Genomic DNA, 16,451 nt, shown 5'->3' with positions numbered 1-16,451 from the left:
CAGGGATACCAGGCAGGAAACGCCCGCCTGTTTCTACTAGGGCACGCTGCAACATTTGGCAATAACTTATTGGCCGCCGGCAGTCTGTAAATGCCTAATAGATTTCATAAAAGTACATGCCTAATACATTTTATAAAATCCTAGTAGAGGATAGTTGGACTGTGGGTCCAAGCATGATTGAATTGAGAAGTTTCCCAAGTTTACGTGATTTACAGCTATGCGCCGAGTAGCAGCTGATGGCCAACAAAAAACTCATTTATAAAAGAGAAGAGAGAAGAAACCAAGGCAGGCTTTAAGTAGGAAGTGAATTGCAAGTTGAAGTCCCAACTTTATTCTTCAGCGAAGCACCAACTCACAAAAGTACAACGCTGGAGTTTAACGCGATTCCAGCAGAGGTCCTAGCTGTGGCTATTTCCCTCCTCCTCGGAGCTGCTACTCTCATTCTGAGCCATCGCAGGCGCCAAGAATTGCTGGAGCTCAAGTCGATCAACTCCCGTGAACTGCACGGATTGCCCTCTGCGTCTTGGTGGCTCCGGTGAATCTGGCTGATAAGCGTCAGCAGTAGATTGCCGTTGCAGCCGATGTGCCAAAGGAGCGATCAAAAGGCTTCTACGTGGAGGCGGAGGTACATAGCAAGACTGAGGCGCACGCATGCTTGAGCGCCTCGGAGCTGTAATCGCTGGTGGCTCTTGGCCCTGACCAGCCTGATCGGCGGCAAGGTGCGATTCTAGCGCAGCGCCTTCCGGAGATCTCGACACAGCGCTAGCCCGCAAAGCAGAGAGCCGGGAGGCTGCAGCAGCTGCGGCAAGTGCCATCTCTGCGTCTGGCTCAGTAGTAGCAGCTTCGCCGACATCATCATCCTCACCCGAGGAAGTTTCCTGTGTACTTTGTTTTATCAAGAAGGTAGATTCATTGTCTTGGAGAAGCTCTGCATTCAGCTCTTTTTTATACAGGTCTGACTGCCTGTCACTTTGCCCTGCTTGACCGCCTTCCAGTAAATCTGTTATGCACTCGCTGGCCTCACTGCGGTGCAGTAACGACCTCTGTCGTTGTCTCTGTTCCTCCTGGATAAGGCGTTCCTCTTCAGGCACCGACTGACGCTGCGAATGCAGATAATCTGCCTGTTCCACCAGTCTTTTGTCTTGGTTTCCCGAACGTTTTCCACAACAGACGCTCTTTAGAGCATTTTTCAACTTTGCTGCGAGCCCTCGAGAGACCTTGTGGTCTCGAGCAAACGTTCCTACACGAGTCAACGCAGTAGCCCTTTGGACGAAGGATCCGCCGTTTTTACTCAGGCGCTTCCGACGAAGAGTACTGCGCCGGCTTTCACCTTTGGATTGTTTGTGAGCACAAAGGGGCCCTGATTTTTCAAGAAGAAACAACAGGTGCTTCATATACATGAGCTGGCTGGACGCAGTGCTACTTTGCAGTAGCCTGCTTGTCCGCCAAAAAGCTTGAATCTTCAGTGCCGCCAAGTACTGTAGGATGTCAAACTCCGGTTTGATTGCAGAAGCGTCACTGAAATGACTTATCCACGAATAAACAAGCCTCGGATTCAGCTCTACCTTCTGCTGCCCCTGAGATGGGTCAGACGCTGCTGGGGTCTCTCTACGCTGAGCATGAGCTTCGCACGCAAGGCACGCTGTATTAAGCACCATATCTCTGATGTGCACACTGTTGTTGTGCACAGGAAGCGGATAAGCAGCTAAGTGAGCAAGAATTGCGTGCATCCGGCGGCATCCTAAGTCGGTATAAAGGTTCTTGAAACCTATTGGAGGCTGTATTTCGTTCAACACCTGTAGCGCCACATGAATCGGCAGCCAACTGAGCTTCATTTCGCGTAGGCGCCATTTATTCAGCAGATCTTGGTGCTCCTGCGCAACCTTCCACAGTTCCTGGTTTCGCTTTGCGTCGACGTAGCCCTTCAGTACAGCGCTTGTGAATACATTCATGAGCAGGAAGAAGACCAGGGCAACAAAACTAATAACGTAAGCCATAAGGACCCACGCCAGCAGTACCATATCAGTTTCATAGTAGTAGGTACGCCCTTGGAGCATAATATCATGCCAATTTTCTCCCGTGGAGCAGGAGAGAAGAAGCACGATTGTGTCCAAAAAGGATTCAAAGGAAAGGTGCAGTTTTGGGTCGTAAGGAACGTCGTGGAATAAACATGTCCCAATTAATGTGTACACGAGGACGGTAAATCCGAAAAAGAAAAGGGCGCGACGAAGTGATGCGAACATATTAAACAAGCTGATAGAAAGAACACGCATTCCTGGAAGATAATTGCATGCAACATAAGCAACTCGAATCATCCTGAAAGCGACGGGCCAAAGAGGCTCGGCAGGAAAGGCCGTATCCAGGGAAGTTGAAAGACCCCAAATCAAAGCTATTAAAGAGATGAGTGAATTGGCCAGGTCCACAATGAAGATTGGTTCTTCGAACAAAGACCTTCCTAGCACCACGAGCCTTATACACTGCTCCAGGACGTACCCAATAACAATGGCAGCATTGAACCAAAAAATCCAGAGCTGGAACTCAGGAAAGTGCCACCTGATATCCGCCTCAGCCCATGCTCCTGCTGCTAACATTGTCACACAGGATGCTGCGGAAACTACCGCTATTGCAACGTCGACCTTTTTGTTGGTAATGATCCGAGCCATCAAGCTTCCACTGCCGAGTCCTTTACTTCTTCCGGAACCGCCGTTCCGGCCTAAAATTCCTTCGATCGAGGCAGAGCTAAAAATAGCTCGTTGCATTTCGTTCCAACGAAGTACTGTTGCGCTTCTGACACCTCCGGTGTATTCCAGTGTCTCCTGTTCTTGATCTAGAACATCCACAAGGATGCCCACAAACAAATTCATGACAAAGATGCTGAGCAACGAAACTACAAGGGCGCAAAGAATAATGATCAGACATTGGTGACGCTCTCCAAGATCTAGAAATGAAATCAGTATGCGGGGCCAGTCCTCAGCAGTAGTTAGGATAAACACACTCAAGAAACTTTCGCCAAGGGAAGTGAGGTTAGCGGTGGCCAAAGGAATGGCTGGACGGTCACCCGCTACAGGTTGCAGCAAAAGCCGAAATCCTAGGGCAAAGAACGTGACAATCAAGATAAATATGAAGCCCAGGCTAAAAATTTTGTTTCCAGCCGAAAGCATTGCTAGCGCCAATCTGTGGATGCCTGTGTTCTTTAAGAGGCGGAGGAGCCAGAAACACCGAAGGACGCGAGCACACTGAGCAAATCTAAACCATACACACTGAACCATTACATCGTTTGTGGCGTTGCTGCTTAATACAAGGGAAGCAGTTAAAAAACACCAGGACATCAACTGAAGCACTGACTCGTAGCAATTAAAGCGAGAATAAAAGAACGGAGAGCTTTTTCCCACGATTCCAATGATAATTCTCATTAATATATCGACCGTGAGTGCAACTTGGACCCCGAGTTCGACGTAGACGAATGTTCGCCATACTGTTATGTCTTTCTTCATGCAGCAATCTGCTATGAGCTCCCCAAGCGACAAGAAGTGCAAAAATAGCCGAATCCAGCCAATCCCACTGATTCCACAGACGTCGCGAATATGTACCATGAAGGCACGCCAGACTGTATTCACGGTCCGAAGGCAAGAAGGAAGCTTCTGGCTGCTTTGCGGTTTCGCATGAGCTTCTACAAAACGTTTTTGAAACGTAAATCCTCCACTTGACCCTGGTTTCGCCCTTATTTCGGAGATTGTTCCAAATTCTGAGCCGTTCGATGCCTTGTTATCAAGCTGGCGTGATTGGCCAGACGGTTGTTGGTAGAGTACTTCACAGTCTGCCCTCACCATGTGGCCCGCATACGCTATGTGCAAGAATGGGCTATCTGGATCCACCGGAGTAATCCGTTCTATTACAGCAGCTGCACCTGCCCGTAGTGCAATGCGGCCTTGCTTCATTACCTCCTTGATTGCAGCCCAGAACATGGTACAAAGCTCGCCAATCGACAGCTCCTCCTCGTACAAATCATGCATCGCTGCAAAAAGCAAAAGAGCGTCGCAACCTTTGTTCTAGAGATCTCAAACTGTGTAGACAACTTGCGTTGGCACAACCTACACAGGGGCCATGCTCAGTGTTCACAACTCAATGGCAGCATTGACACTAGGCTCCCTGAAGTATAAACTTTGAACAGGAAGAAGTTTCAACTTTACGTACTGGATGACGCTGCCTTCGAACCTCCATGTGGAACTGCCAGAAATACAGTATGGTCGTCTGCAGCAAACTTAACTGCTGCCTTATTTGCTATTTCTATCTGCATGAAATCGTCCAGAAACGGCAGTCCACTTGGTTCTCCTCCCTTCCGGAATGCGGTAGAAGCCTTGCTTCCGTTAGTTTCAGATGTTGAACTCGATTCTTGCGTGTTTCCTTCAGTATTTATACCTCCTGCTTCTTCAGGTCGTTTCGACAGTCCACGTTCAGTCGTGACTTTGTCAAATGCTGTTTCACTGAGTAGTTCTTTTTTCTGTGGCTTCGACATGGCCGAAATGCAACTATTGCTGCGACTGCCGCCCTTGTACGCCCCCAAAACCTGACTGTTAGAGTTCGCTTTAGAGGCCATGCGACTGCTTTTCCTCGCAACAGTCTTGCAAATATCCAAGACAATGGAAGTCTTATGCGCAAATTCACCCAATGCCTTAGCAGACTTTGCGTGGTCTGCCCCTGGAACGGAGTGGAAAGAGGAAGCAGTTAAGTGTTCTTAAACTAGCCTCAACTATTTCAACTGAAGCTTAGCCTACGCTACTAGTTTAGGGATAAAGGAATGCTACAGCGGGTTCCTGAGAAACGAGGAACGTGACATGCGGTGCTAAAGGAAAACATCTCACCGGTGGTAATAGCCTTTATTAACTCGTCTCGTTCTGCAACTGTTGCCATGTTGGCTTGCGTGTAAAGTGCTTGAGCATTTTCACCTTGGAGTGCGTCATCCGCTGGCATCGCAATCCCTGCAATGCGACAGGTAGAGATGAACCTAGCAGCGTACTTGACGCTGAGAGCTTTCTGTGTCTGGGTAAATTGGCCAATCATAATGGCTCCGTAGAGATTGAAGATTAGACAGTTCAAAAACAAAACCGAAAAGAAAAGAAAAGTGTTGATGGCTGTCACTCGAGATGGCGTAGACAGAATTTTATCTGACAACTTGTGGGAGTCAAAAGTAAGGCTCCCCAATTCTCCGCTGTACACTTGATCTATTTCTTTGACGAAAACGTCCCAAGCCTCCCCAGTAAAAATAGTCAACAGAAGCAGAAGCGAGTTGCCGGCACTCTCAAAATTGAAGTACTTCGTTAAGTTAAGAGAAACACTCCCTGCATGCGTAGACACGTACTTCGGATCGAAAAAGAGAAACAAGCCGAGTTGTGCCACCACAGCGCAACAATAGATAATCAGGAGGATGTAGGGCAATAAAGTGTTGTGCAACGTAAGCAGTAACTCAGCAGTTAGCCTCAATGAAGAGAAAAACTTGAGGAACTTAAAGATTCGCAAAGGTCGCACCAATGACAAGACAACGGCCACCGTCCCCAACACTCCTTCGACTTTCACAATCGAAGACCTGCACCCTACAATCTCCGAGCACAATAGTACTGCAAAGAATCCATCTATCACGGCAAGAATCGCAACTAAGATGTCCAAACAAAGGAATCCGTCCTCCATGCATCGTCTTCCGAAAGCTAGTAACAACACTATTGCTTCAAGCACATATGCTGAGCTTGAAAGGAGGTCCAATACGCTAAGCACCACACTGGTAGCATTGTCAGTGTGAGCGAACATGCAAATTATGTCAAGGACAACTAGAACTAGCATTGCTACAGAAAATAACTTGTTGGTAGCCAAACGGAAGCTATAGCGCCTAAGTTCCACGAAAAGAAAGCGAAGGCGATTTTGTAGCTCTGGAAACCTTATTTCAAGCTCCCTGATGACCCGGCGGCATAGAATCCTCCAGTAGTCACTACATATTCGCTTTACTTTCGCCAAGAAGCCGACGTCAGTTTGTGCCGCTGTATCATCGATCTCCAACGATGATGGGGGTATATGTTCACTAATGAAGTTCTTTTTCTGGTCGAGCTCTACCATCAGATACTTAATCCAGTCTGTTCCTAACAGCTGGTAGACTCTCCATTCAGACTCTTTGAGAATAGCGGGGCGCGTGGGTGCCTCAGAATGATGTCTGTCAAAAGCTTCCCAAAGCACCGCTATGGCCAAGTTCATTAGAAGCATGCCGCCAATGATCACCATTACTGGAAAAGCAGTGTAAATTACCAGGCCATCGCTCCGCGAATCCCCGTTAGCTTGAGTTTGCATTGTGAAAGCCCACCCTTCTAAAGTGAATCCCTGAAGCAAGGTAACTGCCGCGGCGCCTAGAGTTTGAACACCAATAACTCCAAAGCCCACTTCTTCATTTGCCTGCATCTCATTCCAAGCCCTCTCTTGAAGGCGCCTGCGCTCTTCGGGGCTGCAAGAAGAAGTGACAGAGTGAAGGAAGATATTACGGCACTCTGTGCCTTCCTTGCAAGGAGACTTACGCGTAGAGCAAAATTTAAATTGCGACTCATCGAGATCCCAGTAGAAACTGTCAGCAGAGCATGAATCGCTTGCTTGTACTTCCGGTGGTAAGGGTAGCTCTGGGTAGCAACGATACCAGCAGGTGAAGCCATAGAAGTGGAGTAGCACAATGAGTACTAATAGTGAGAACGTCAGTACGAAGATGCATACTGCTGCTAGATCGTTTGCGCTGCTGCCCAACTGCCTGATCGCCGAGCGAAACGTTCGACAAATCCTCAAGAGAGACCAAGCACGCAAATTTCTCAGAACAGATAGTACTACGAGTGAAGCTGGTGTGTATATCCACCAGCCCGAGAACACTCCTATACGGTATATTAGATCTGCCGTAACGTCTATCAAAACAAATGAATCAAGCCATCCTGACCATGTTCGGCAATAAGCCCGCCTGCTTGACCACAGGCCCCGCGAGCATGCGCCTGTGACCACGGTGCAAATAAGACCAAGAAACAACAGGATATGACTTGTCAAGACAAGGGCCGGAGATGCAGCGTTCGTTGCATCTAAAGCATTCCCAAGGCAGTCAAATAAGACAGTAAAAGCAAGCAAAGCCCTTGAGAGGCGCGCATTCCGCACTTTGTAACAGAACAGAGCAAATGAGCCTCTCGCCGTCGCCAACTCGAGATTAGCTAGGGCCACTGTTGTACTGGTGGAGAGCAGAGAGCTGAGTGCGCGGCTGCGGCAGCTGCTAAGACGCGCTTCGGTACGCTCCGTTCCCTGAGTTACGCTACTGGCCTCATGTGTAATATCCATATTGGCTGCAGGATTTCTCTCCCCAGCTTGGAGAGATCGCCTGCTGCTGGACTCCATAGTGCAGCTTGCCCGTTACGGGAGAGTAACACAGCCTTCTTGTAGGATATCAAAATTTTTCGTTGTGCGAAAATGCTCTTGGCCCGTTATCCTCTGTTCATTTTGCACTGAGCTTGCTCTGGTCTCGCCCAGTGGTCAGCGGGATGCTTGCCACCAGGCGCTACCGTTACATCTTGACGAGGTCATCGTTAGTATCAAAGTATTTGCTCCGCGAGACAATAAATTAAGAATTCTTTTGAAGGCCCGCGTTTGGGCTGCTCTTTGCCAGCCCGTTTCCGTAGCAAGAGCCCCTCAGGTGACCCTTAATACTTTCACAGCGCGTGAGAGTGTTGATGGCGAGCCATGACAGCCATTGGGAAATGATTCCGAAATATTGTTCTGCTGTTTTCTGGGAATTAACTGGAACTGGAGACTTTTGCTCGCTGGTGAACTGCTTCTAACACTGTTAAGCACGAACCTCTTTCTTGGTGGCTCACTGAAGCGATCTTCCCCCGTAACCCTCACATTCAAAAGCCCTTCTGACCACTATCCATTTAAACTTCAGATTTTAATACCTGGGAGCCCCAACAGCTCTAAGAATTCTGTAGTAGTTCAACTCGGATACCAAGACAACCCGGCCTTCAACGGGGCTGCCCGCACGGTTCAGAACTAAAAGACAACAGGCTTCAGCTAAGATAATTCCACTATGCAGGAAACGCTTTTTTCTTAACTTAAGGCTGCCTCGTTGATGTTGTTAACGGCTGCTACGGGGTGCTCACGCTTGAGAACAGACGTGAGTTCGGGGTGTGCCGAGACAGGAACGGCGAGTGCAGTACAAGCCCAGCTTACTGACGAAGCTCATGTTACGTTCCTGTTAGCAAATAGCGAAGTATTCTAAGGGTTCTTCCAGAGTTGCACAGAATACGTTTTGGCAAAGGCTCTGGCATTCTGATATGGCCCTAAACCCACTACAGGTCGAAGGTTAAATCCTAAACTCTGCTTGCACAAATGCAGGCTAGCCCAATATCAATGGCAAAAGAGGTGCATGCTACGAAGTGCACAGGATCCCATAACTATAGTTTATGAATGATTCCGAGGAAAAGTATACGCGAGTGCAAGTAGCTTTCCCTCCCAACTTTCTCCTAGGAGTCACCGCACTGAATGGCAGGAAATCAGCAGCTTGAGTACTTGGAGCCAATGTAGACAGGAGAAGGCAATCTCCAAGGATCTGAAAGCAGTACACAGTCATTTTTTTGATCCCGATTTTGTGTTGTCGTGCCCTAGTGCACTGAGCGGGCATGCAACCAGACTGGAAATTCTGTGGTTTTCCGGGCATCAAAGTAACCAGGCTGCTCAAGTTTGGAGGCAGAAGCGCTTTCTGTAGGGTGACCAGAGGGGTGACAGACACAAAGACATCAGAAATCACCAACAGTGATTCCTTGGAAAATTTATTCGGGCCCCAACTGGTACAGGATATCAACTGCCCTCTTGAGGTTAGCTGTGTTGCGCTGGGGTCCCGCTTGCAGGTTTACATCCATCAATCCTATGCCGTTTGGCAGAAGACATTGTGGAGTAAGAAGGGCCTGGTTATAAGCTTAACTTCAGTAAAGCTCCCATTATTTGCATACTGAAGTTTGCTGTCCTCTTGCCCGTACCCCTGTTCATGAGAGTTGCTAGGCTTCAGCTTGCCACTCTTAGTGCGCCCTACTTTTTTCGTGTTGGGAGATGGGTCAAAAAGTTATAATTAGGTTGGAAATTGTTGTGGTGATGGGTACCGGCATTCACATTGGGACCGTCACACTTTAGTAGCATTTCCTCCCGATCACGAATAATCCCTTCGGGTAGCAAGTGGTTACATACAAAATGCATCAAACCTGTACCTCGTGTACTTGGGCCAGTTCATCGTAACAAAAGAAAAGGAGCCAAGAGCAGGGTGTTTTTCTAGGCATCAATACTGGGGCCCTGCTAGCCGATGCATTCATGCAATTATGGCTATAGCGAAGGCGGCTATAGACCACGCTGAACCTGCCGGACTAAGGCGACTTCTACTTCAACGCATTTATACTATTCTAAAACTACCTTGTAGGTTGATATGACTGACAACGAAATTTCATGTTTCGGCGGCTGCCTTTGAGAGCCAAACGAAGCGAGACACAGTGGTTGCTCTGCATAGAATAATGTCTTCAGCTGCAGAAATAAGTGGCAGAAAGAGGTTATTTATGAATTTGTGTCTGTGAATAAAAGAAAGAGGGAGCTACAGCGAGGGGCAAAACCAACAATCATTTAACTGAGGTGATAGCAGCAATTCAGAAAGTAGCTTTGGCGTTGGGGAAACAACGCCACAATACAGCTGCAAAACCTTGAAATTCATGGAAGTGGTAAACAAGTTTATTTTAGTCTTTAACAACTCTAGCGCAATTATATTAGGTTCCGGGTTAGGGTCTTACTTCTTCACAAATGAAACATGAAATAATCGTCTAACGTAAGTGTACAAAGGAAAAACGGTACTTTTACCGTAAGCGAACGATCGAAGCTGCAGAAAGAGGAAGGCCCAAGGTTTAAAAGTACATTTAAGGCTTTCAAGCACTTGCTGGGTGAGGCCAGTGTACGAATGGACTTTATGACTTCATTTTGAACTTCGCAGCAGATCTTATGAGAAAGCCCTGATAGAGGTCTAAAAGGACATTTAGAAGGTTAGTTTCACAGTGCATTACCGATGCTGTGGGGATTAATATATGGGCACTTCATTCCCGACACAGAAAATTTCTCAGGAGCTGCTGTTTCGTATGTTTCTGGCACGCCTGGGTGCGGCAATCCTCTGTTGAGCGAGCAATTCTACATTCCCTCGCAATAGAAAAGCTGCATGCAAAACAGTGCAGTGGGTGCAGACTGTTCGGTGCATGGACCACAGTTTGAATTTGTGGTTGGTACTAACTTCAAAAGCTTGCTTGGTGCTTTTCCTCGTCAACAGCTACAGGAACAGCAGATCAGTTTCCCCTGTAGTCTTCTCATATGAGGTCACGAGGAGGCGCATCCTCTCAAACTCTGGAATCGAAGGCTAAAAATTTGCACAGGGGGCACGTTGAATGAGCAGCAAACGAAACCCACCTGCGAGCAAAGCTACGTAGCAAAAATAGCTGTGAAAACCGCTTTCTGCTCACAGACCAACGGGCAAGAAGCAAAGGTCTACTGCAGGCCAGAACGAGACCAAAGTCTAAGCTCCACGTAAACTCAGCTTGTCGATGGTTGAAAAGCAAACGCCAATACAAAATGGTTCCTAGCGTGGCCGTGCCAATGCTCACTGCTGGTACCCCGATGTGGACGAGGGCTGTAGTAAAAGTCGTACTCCCCGCACGACTAGATGCTGAAGCTGTAGCCAGCGTCTTAAGGAGAAATCCTGATATGAAAAGTTTCATACACGGCTTTGGAACGCAAAAGAAGTGAAATGATAGTACTGCATTCATGAGGGCATTTTGCAGAAAGTAGTTAACTTGTTGCTGCTCTCTTTCAGGTACTGGTGTACTCATCCCAAATGATTACATGGGGGAATTGGACAGACAGGCAATGCGACAAAATCCAAATTCATGCCTCCAAAAGATTGGGGAGCGTCATGCAGATGTGTACACTAATTTGGTGAGGAGAGCTCGGATGTCCAGGACGTAAACACTGTTTGTATGGCGTATAGCCCTGGTGAATGCGTCTATACTGACTCAAATGTTTTGATAACGTAGAAACCCAATAAGAGTGCCACCCTTCAATTACATGCATTATTCAACTGCATATCAGGAAGCTTGTGTTTGTGTCGCATAAGAAGACAGCACCTGATAAGTAGCATGAGCTCATGCAACACATACAGAGTTGTTGCACAGATATAGTTCTTACAGACATTGTGGACGGTCGACAGGGTAAATTCTATGCCTTATGGATACACCAAATCGGGTATGACTCTACAGGGCATGCTGTGCCTCAGATGGACATCCCTGCACTGGCCATGGGTTCCCCCACAAGAGTACGAAAATGCCATTTATGATGAATTAGACAAAAGCATGCGGAGGCAAGGCTGGAGAGAATAACAAAACTCTAAACACTAAACCCTAAGCGGTAAACCCGAAATCCTAAACACTTGACTCTGAACGCTGAACCTTACATACCAAATCCTAAATAAATCGGAAAAAAATGCGTAGGCATAGCTAGATAAAATAACAAATCCTGTGGTTGAACATGGATAGTGCATTGCTTAGATTGGTCCCAAATCAGATGACTCGTCCCACATTGTATCCAAAATATAGGCGTAAATGCTTGTATGGTGAAGTACGTCGTTAATATTGCGGTGTAGCCTGGCCTGAATGAGCTGTTAGAGCGGCAGTGCTCTTGAAACCTTGACATTCACTTGCTGACTGAAGTGGAAACCGCTGGAACTTTCCGGCTTACTTCGTGCAGACATATGGGGGAATATTTGTATTACTTGCCCCCATATTAGCGACATTGGCCGCGTGCGTGTACAGTTGTTGGAGTGTGCTTGCATCTTGCAGAAGTGGGATCTTGCACTGTTTCCCCATTTCTGGCTCAAAGCTGCGTCTCAAATAGTTTTTGCAAAATTTTTGGGTGATATTTTGTTGTGAGTGGCTTATCAGCTTGCTCGCTGGAACCACTAAGTGGCAGCTAGTGTCCGTTCTTGTCTCGGGGCTCCCAGCCACTGATGGTGCATGGTCACATTCGATCAACAGGCTCAAAAAGAGCAAGATTTATGTGAATTTCCTTTACATGAGCTTGGTGCCATTGTAAATCTTGACTCAAGTTCGATTCGACCTCGAGTTTGGCTTCCGTAGGCAACAAGCTCTAACAGGTGACCCTCACTGCTTCTGTGGCACTGAAGTTAACGTTGAATGGTCCGTATGCAGTAAGGTCCAGAAATCTCACCCCTCTGCCCTTCCTAGGGCTGAAAAACAATAATTTTGTTTTTCAAGGTCCCCTATTAGTCTTGTAAAAATGTTTGGCCTCGTGATTCTGCGCTACGCTGCTGCTCTCGTCGACACTTGCTGAGCCTCTGTCTCCATGACGAAGGCTACATGCGGCTTCTGCCGTGGCTTTTTACATTATTTTTAATTTTTTCTTGAACTTTTTGGAGTGTCTTGGCGCCAAAGTTCTGCCTGGCTGCTCGGCCTTGCAGTGTGCCTTCGCCTGTGGAAGCATAGTGGGCTACCACAATGAACAAGCCAAAGCAAACCCCATCAGAAAAAGCTGTGACGCCTTCAAAGCGTGGGACGGGCCACAGACGCTCATCATTAGCCCTTTACATAAGGGGGGAAGAAGCCCAAGACGGAGATGAAGCACAGGTGAGGCGCAGTCATTACTTCAGCGTGCAGACATGCCCACAGTACCTGATCCAGTCATACACAAATAAATTAGCGCATTTGCTGCTCGTAAGGGTGCGCAGTCCTAGCGTAATTTTTTTTTGCACCACACGATACCCTTTGGCGTGCAAGCTCTCCCTTTAATTATCAGATGAATGCTCGTTAATGGAAATGCACTACTGAGGTTTTGCATACTTCGGGGTGCGCTTTAGGCTAATCAGCGGCTCAAGCAGAAGGATCAGGTGCAGTTGACCCCTGAAGAGCTTCGCCAGCGCATGCCACCGAAGATCTTGTATCCCCAAAATCCTCGCGCGCCGCAGAATATTACTCGTTTTTCTTTTAAAGATAACCAGTTCAAGAAAGAAGGCACAGTTGAACAAACTGTATTTCATTTATCTATTGAGAGGTACTTGCAGCTGCCCTTTCTAAGCATGTTCTCGTCTCTGGAAACTGCTGCGTTGCTGTGAATTTTTAAAGACGTATTCCCAAAATATTATCTCCTCAAAAGAGCTGTGTGCTTCCTCTATTTGCGTTGTAGTGCGCTGCTTCTCAAAGACAGCCCAGAGGCTGCAGAGCAAGAGGAACTTCTGCGACTTCGAGAGCAAGCCAGAGAGCGTCGAAGAGAGTTAGAGGCTGTTGAAGTAGCAATTGAAGACGACGGAGGTATGAATAATCGCTGTTCCAGCTTGTTAATTATTTGCATTGGAATTCACGTTATGCAGACTTCACTTCTCGGTTGCGTGCACTTGTTTGCGCCGCCCCGGCTTTCGTTCACACCACGTTGCTAAGCTGTATGATGCTTGCTGCGGTTCCATCCAGCTACACAAGACGAGGAAGGGCGTGTCATACGTAATCAGTTCAACAATGTGGATAGGGCCACGCAAATCAAAAGTTGCGCCACAGTGTAAGAGCTGCATAACGATTGCTTGACATCTACACACACAGGCCTCTGCACCTAGTTTTTTGTGCATGCTGAGGTGAGGAGACACCGGTTAGATTAGAGTGTCGGTTTGCGTCAACAGGGAGCAGAGCTGCTCAACGCTGCCACCGCCCAAACGGCTATGCTGTGGAACTGGTATGGGCCATCTGCTAAAGCTTTGCCAGGGCCACCTCAAGCGGTGCTTTTTCGTTGCAACATTCGTCTGTTGGCTTACGCACACTTCAGCTGTGGTAATAGATGTGGTACGAGTTGATGAGGGACTTGCTGTCACACACATTTTGTGAGGTATTCAGCAAATCGCTGGATCATTTACGACGCTTACATGAAAGAAGCTGAGGCACAAAACAGAAAGGATAGCGAGGCAAAGGTGCTCCAAAAGAATCACTATTCCTACCTACCTGTGAACAGTTAACAAGAAGCCGTATTCAGTTCCGTATTTATGATGACTTACCGCCTACCATTATTTTTTTCCTCATTGATTGTGTACCTGCCACGTCGTGTTAGCCAGGAGAACGACAGCCTCTAAAGCCGCTCCCGCAAGATTCTGTCAGGACTCTGATGAGCTCAGACAAGTTCAGGTGGTCTCTTAAGGTGACCCGTAGCTTGTATTTCGCACCTCTTTTCGAATTTTGTTGCCTGGCATGATGAGTAAATGTGAAGTGCCTCGGTGTCCAGCGACTTTTATTCGTGATTGTGGCCCTTCGGAGTCGCAGCTTAACTATTAGCTGCAAAGCAATTTTCGTCGGCCCGCTGCAAGGGTTCATCAAAAATATTGCGCTTTATGATATTGCTTGACCGCAGAGTCGATTACATCTTGACATAATGTGTCATGCGTGCGCAGGTTTTGGAACGTGTTGTAAGCTTTAACTCTCAGCAGGAGGCCTATCGAATTTTTCAATCCACCGATGAAGAGCCGGTCGACTCACCCTTGCTCGTGACTCCGATCTGGGAGCTCCGCTTTCCGCGAGCTAGGGGAAAAGACGCTATGGTCCTTCGGTGGAATCCACACTATCACGACCTTCTAGCAGTTGGCTTCGGTTTGTCCTTTGATGCATGCCAAGCATTGTTGTGTTCAGCCATAGATTGAAGCCTTGGACGTTTAAGTTTTTCATCTCTTGCATATTCCGCCAAGTCTTCATTTTTGGCTGCTGTTGGACGTTTCTAGCAAGCTTCTACCCACCAGAATGAGTCTGCAAGTTATAAATATCACACATAGGTTCCTTTCTGAAGGCGTGAAATTTGTTGCTGTCTGGTTATGTAGGAAACTACGAGTATGTTAAACAGGGCTGCGGCTACGTTTGCTGCTTCTCACTCAAGAATACGCCCCATCCTGAATACTCTTGGAAACTTGACTCTGTAAGGCCCATTTTCCTCCAACACGCATTTGAAGCATTTAGATTAATAATGCGGAGCCAGAGAAAGAACGTGTCCTCAGAAAATTTAGAAATTTTCTGAGGACACGTTCTTTGTGTTTCCAACCCCTTAACGCCTTCCATAAGGGCCTCAAGCCCTTTGCCAGTCAAGCTGTATTGCCAGTGTGGCGTTGTGCAGAAAGTGTGCAGTCTCGACTGGCATCCCCTCCAACCGTCATTGTTGTGCGTGGGCCTTTATGATGGTAACGTGGCAGTTCTCGACGCAATGTCGCCCAGCAAGCGGCCATGGCACTACTCCACAGTCAAGACAGGAAAGCACACGGATCCTGTCTGGGATGGTATGCCCGTTTCTGCTTCAGAGCAGTATTAAGAAAATATGGGCTTTATGCCAGTATATCTTGGGGGAAAGAAGAAAAGAAAGGCATATAAATTACAGTCAACACGAAATACTCATTGGGGCGCCGCTATTATTGTTGATGCCCTCTCTTCAGTGCGCTGGGAGGCTGATGCTTCCACTAGTCAACTGTCTTTCTTCTCGGTTTCGGCTGATGGCTGCATCATGCGCTGGACTCTTCTGAAGAGCAAGCTAGAATCAGAAGTGGTGGGCAAGATATTCGCAACGCTGACTGAGCTACAGTCAAATAAATTTATAGCTCCCGTTTCGTATGAAGGCCGCTAGCACGACTGGAGCTAGCTGACGGCTTAACGCAGACTGGGCAAAGACCTAAGACATGGACTCTGATTTTTCCAGCTTGCAGCCATATACGCTGTCTTTTGCAGCTATTGACACTGAAACGTGATTCGGGAGCACTTGGGGAGGGCGAGTCATCGACAGGCAATGGATCGTCAACTCTCCTCTCTCTCGCTACCGGACTCTGCTTCGACTTCTGCCCAGCATTGCCACAGATTTTTGTTGTCGGGACCGAGGAAGGAGCTATTTTTAAGTGCTCCACCGACTACAGTGGCCAGTTTCTGAGCTTATTCAAAGGCAAGCTTTTGAAAATATAGTGTGACACCTTGTTACACCTTCACAGCATAGCGAGGTGAAGCGAAAGCCTTCAGGTATACTGGCCGTTTTCTTGGGTGCAAAGGCAAGGGTGTAGCAAATGGTCACATGGTCTCGCAAAAAAATAGTCTTCGGATTTGCTTTGTTACACTTAGGACACAGCATGCCAGTGAATACCCTGCATTGGAGTCCTTTCAATGAACACATTTTCCTATCTGCCTCGGCCGACTGGCGAGTAATGGTGTGGGACGATCGACTGCAGCACAGTATTGTTACACTCGACTATGGAACAGTACGTGTCTGAAGACTTCTGCGGGAAGTAGCAATGAAGGCTAGTTGAAATGCACGGTATTGTCCGAGTGATTCTGTAGATGCTGGCTCGTGGGAATGAGCTCTTG

The 16,451-nt window shown here is 47.5% G+C and overlaps 2 protein-coding genes across 2 annotated transcripts; one reads left to right on the top strand and one right to left on the bottom strand.

The window, feature by feature from the left end:
• Nucleotides 1–398: 398 nt before the first annotated feature.
• On the bottom strand, nt 399–6,441 carry ENH_00085070 (cation channel domain-containing protein, putative; the record flags this gene model as incomplete). Its single annotated transcript, XM_013583541.1, has 3 exons — nt 399–4,015; nt 4,195–4,698; nt 4,863–6,441. The coding sequence occupies 3 exons, from the start codon at nt 6,439–6,441 to the stop codon at nt 399–401; spliced, it is 5,700 nt and encodes a 1,899-aa protein (XP_013438995.1).
• Nucleotides 6,442–12,587: 6,146 nt separating this feature from the next.
• On the top strand, nt 12,588–14,086 carry ENH_00085060 (dynein intermediate chain, putative; the record flags this gene model as incomplete). The annotated part of the gene is made up of 6 exons (XM_013583540.1): nt 12,588–12,716; nt 12,947–13,140; nt 13,273–13,397; nt 13,554–13,638; nt 13,757–13,809; nt 13,968–14,086. 6 exons carry the CDS (start codon nt 12,588–12,590, stop codon nt 14,084–14,086), a joined length of 705 nt encoding a protein of 234 aa, XP_013438994.1.
• Nucleotides 14,087–16,451: the final 2,365 nt, after the last annotated feature.

This window comes from Eimeria necatrix, genomic scaffold (genome assembly GCF_000499385.1).
Source record: "Eimeria necatrix Houghton genomic scaffold, Enh_scaff97, whole genome shotgun sequence".
NCBI lineage: Eukaryota > Apicomplexa > Conoidasida > Eucoccidiorida > Eimeriidae > Eimeria > Eimeria necatrix.
Note: the sequence above shows the minus strand (reverse complement) of the source record. Positions and strands in the feature narration are given on the sequence as shown.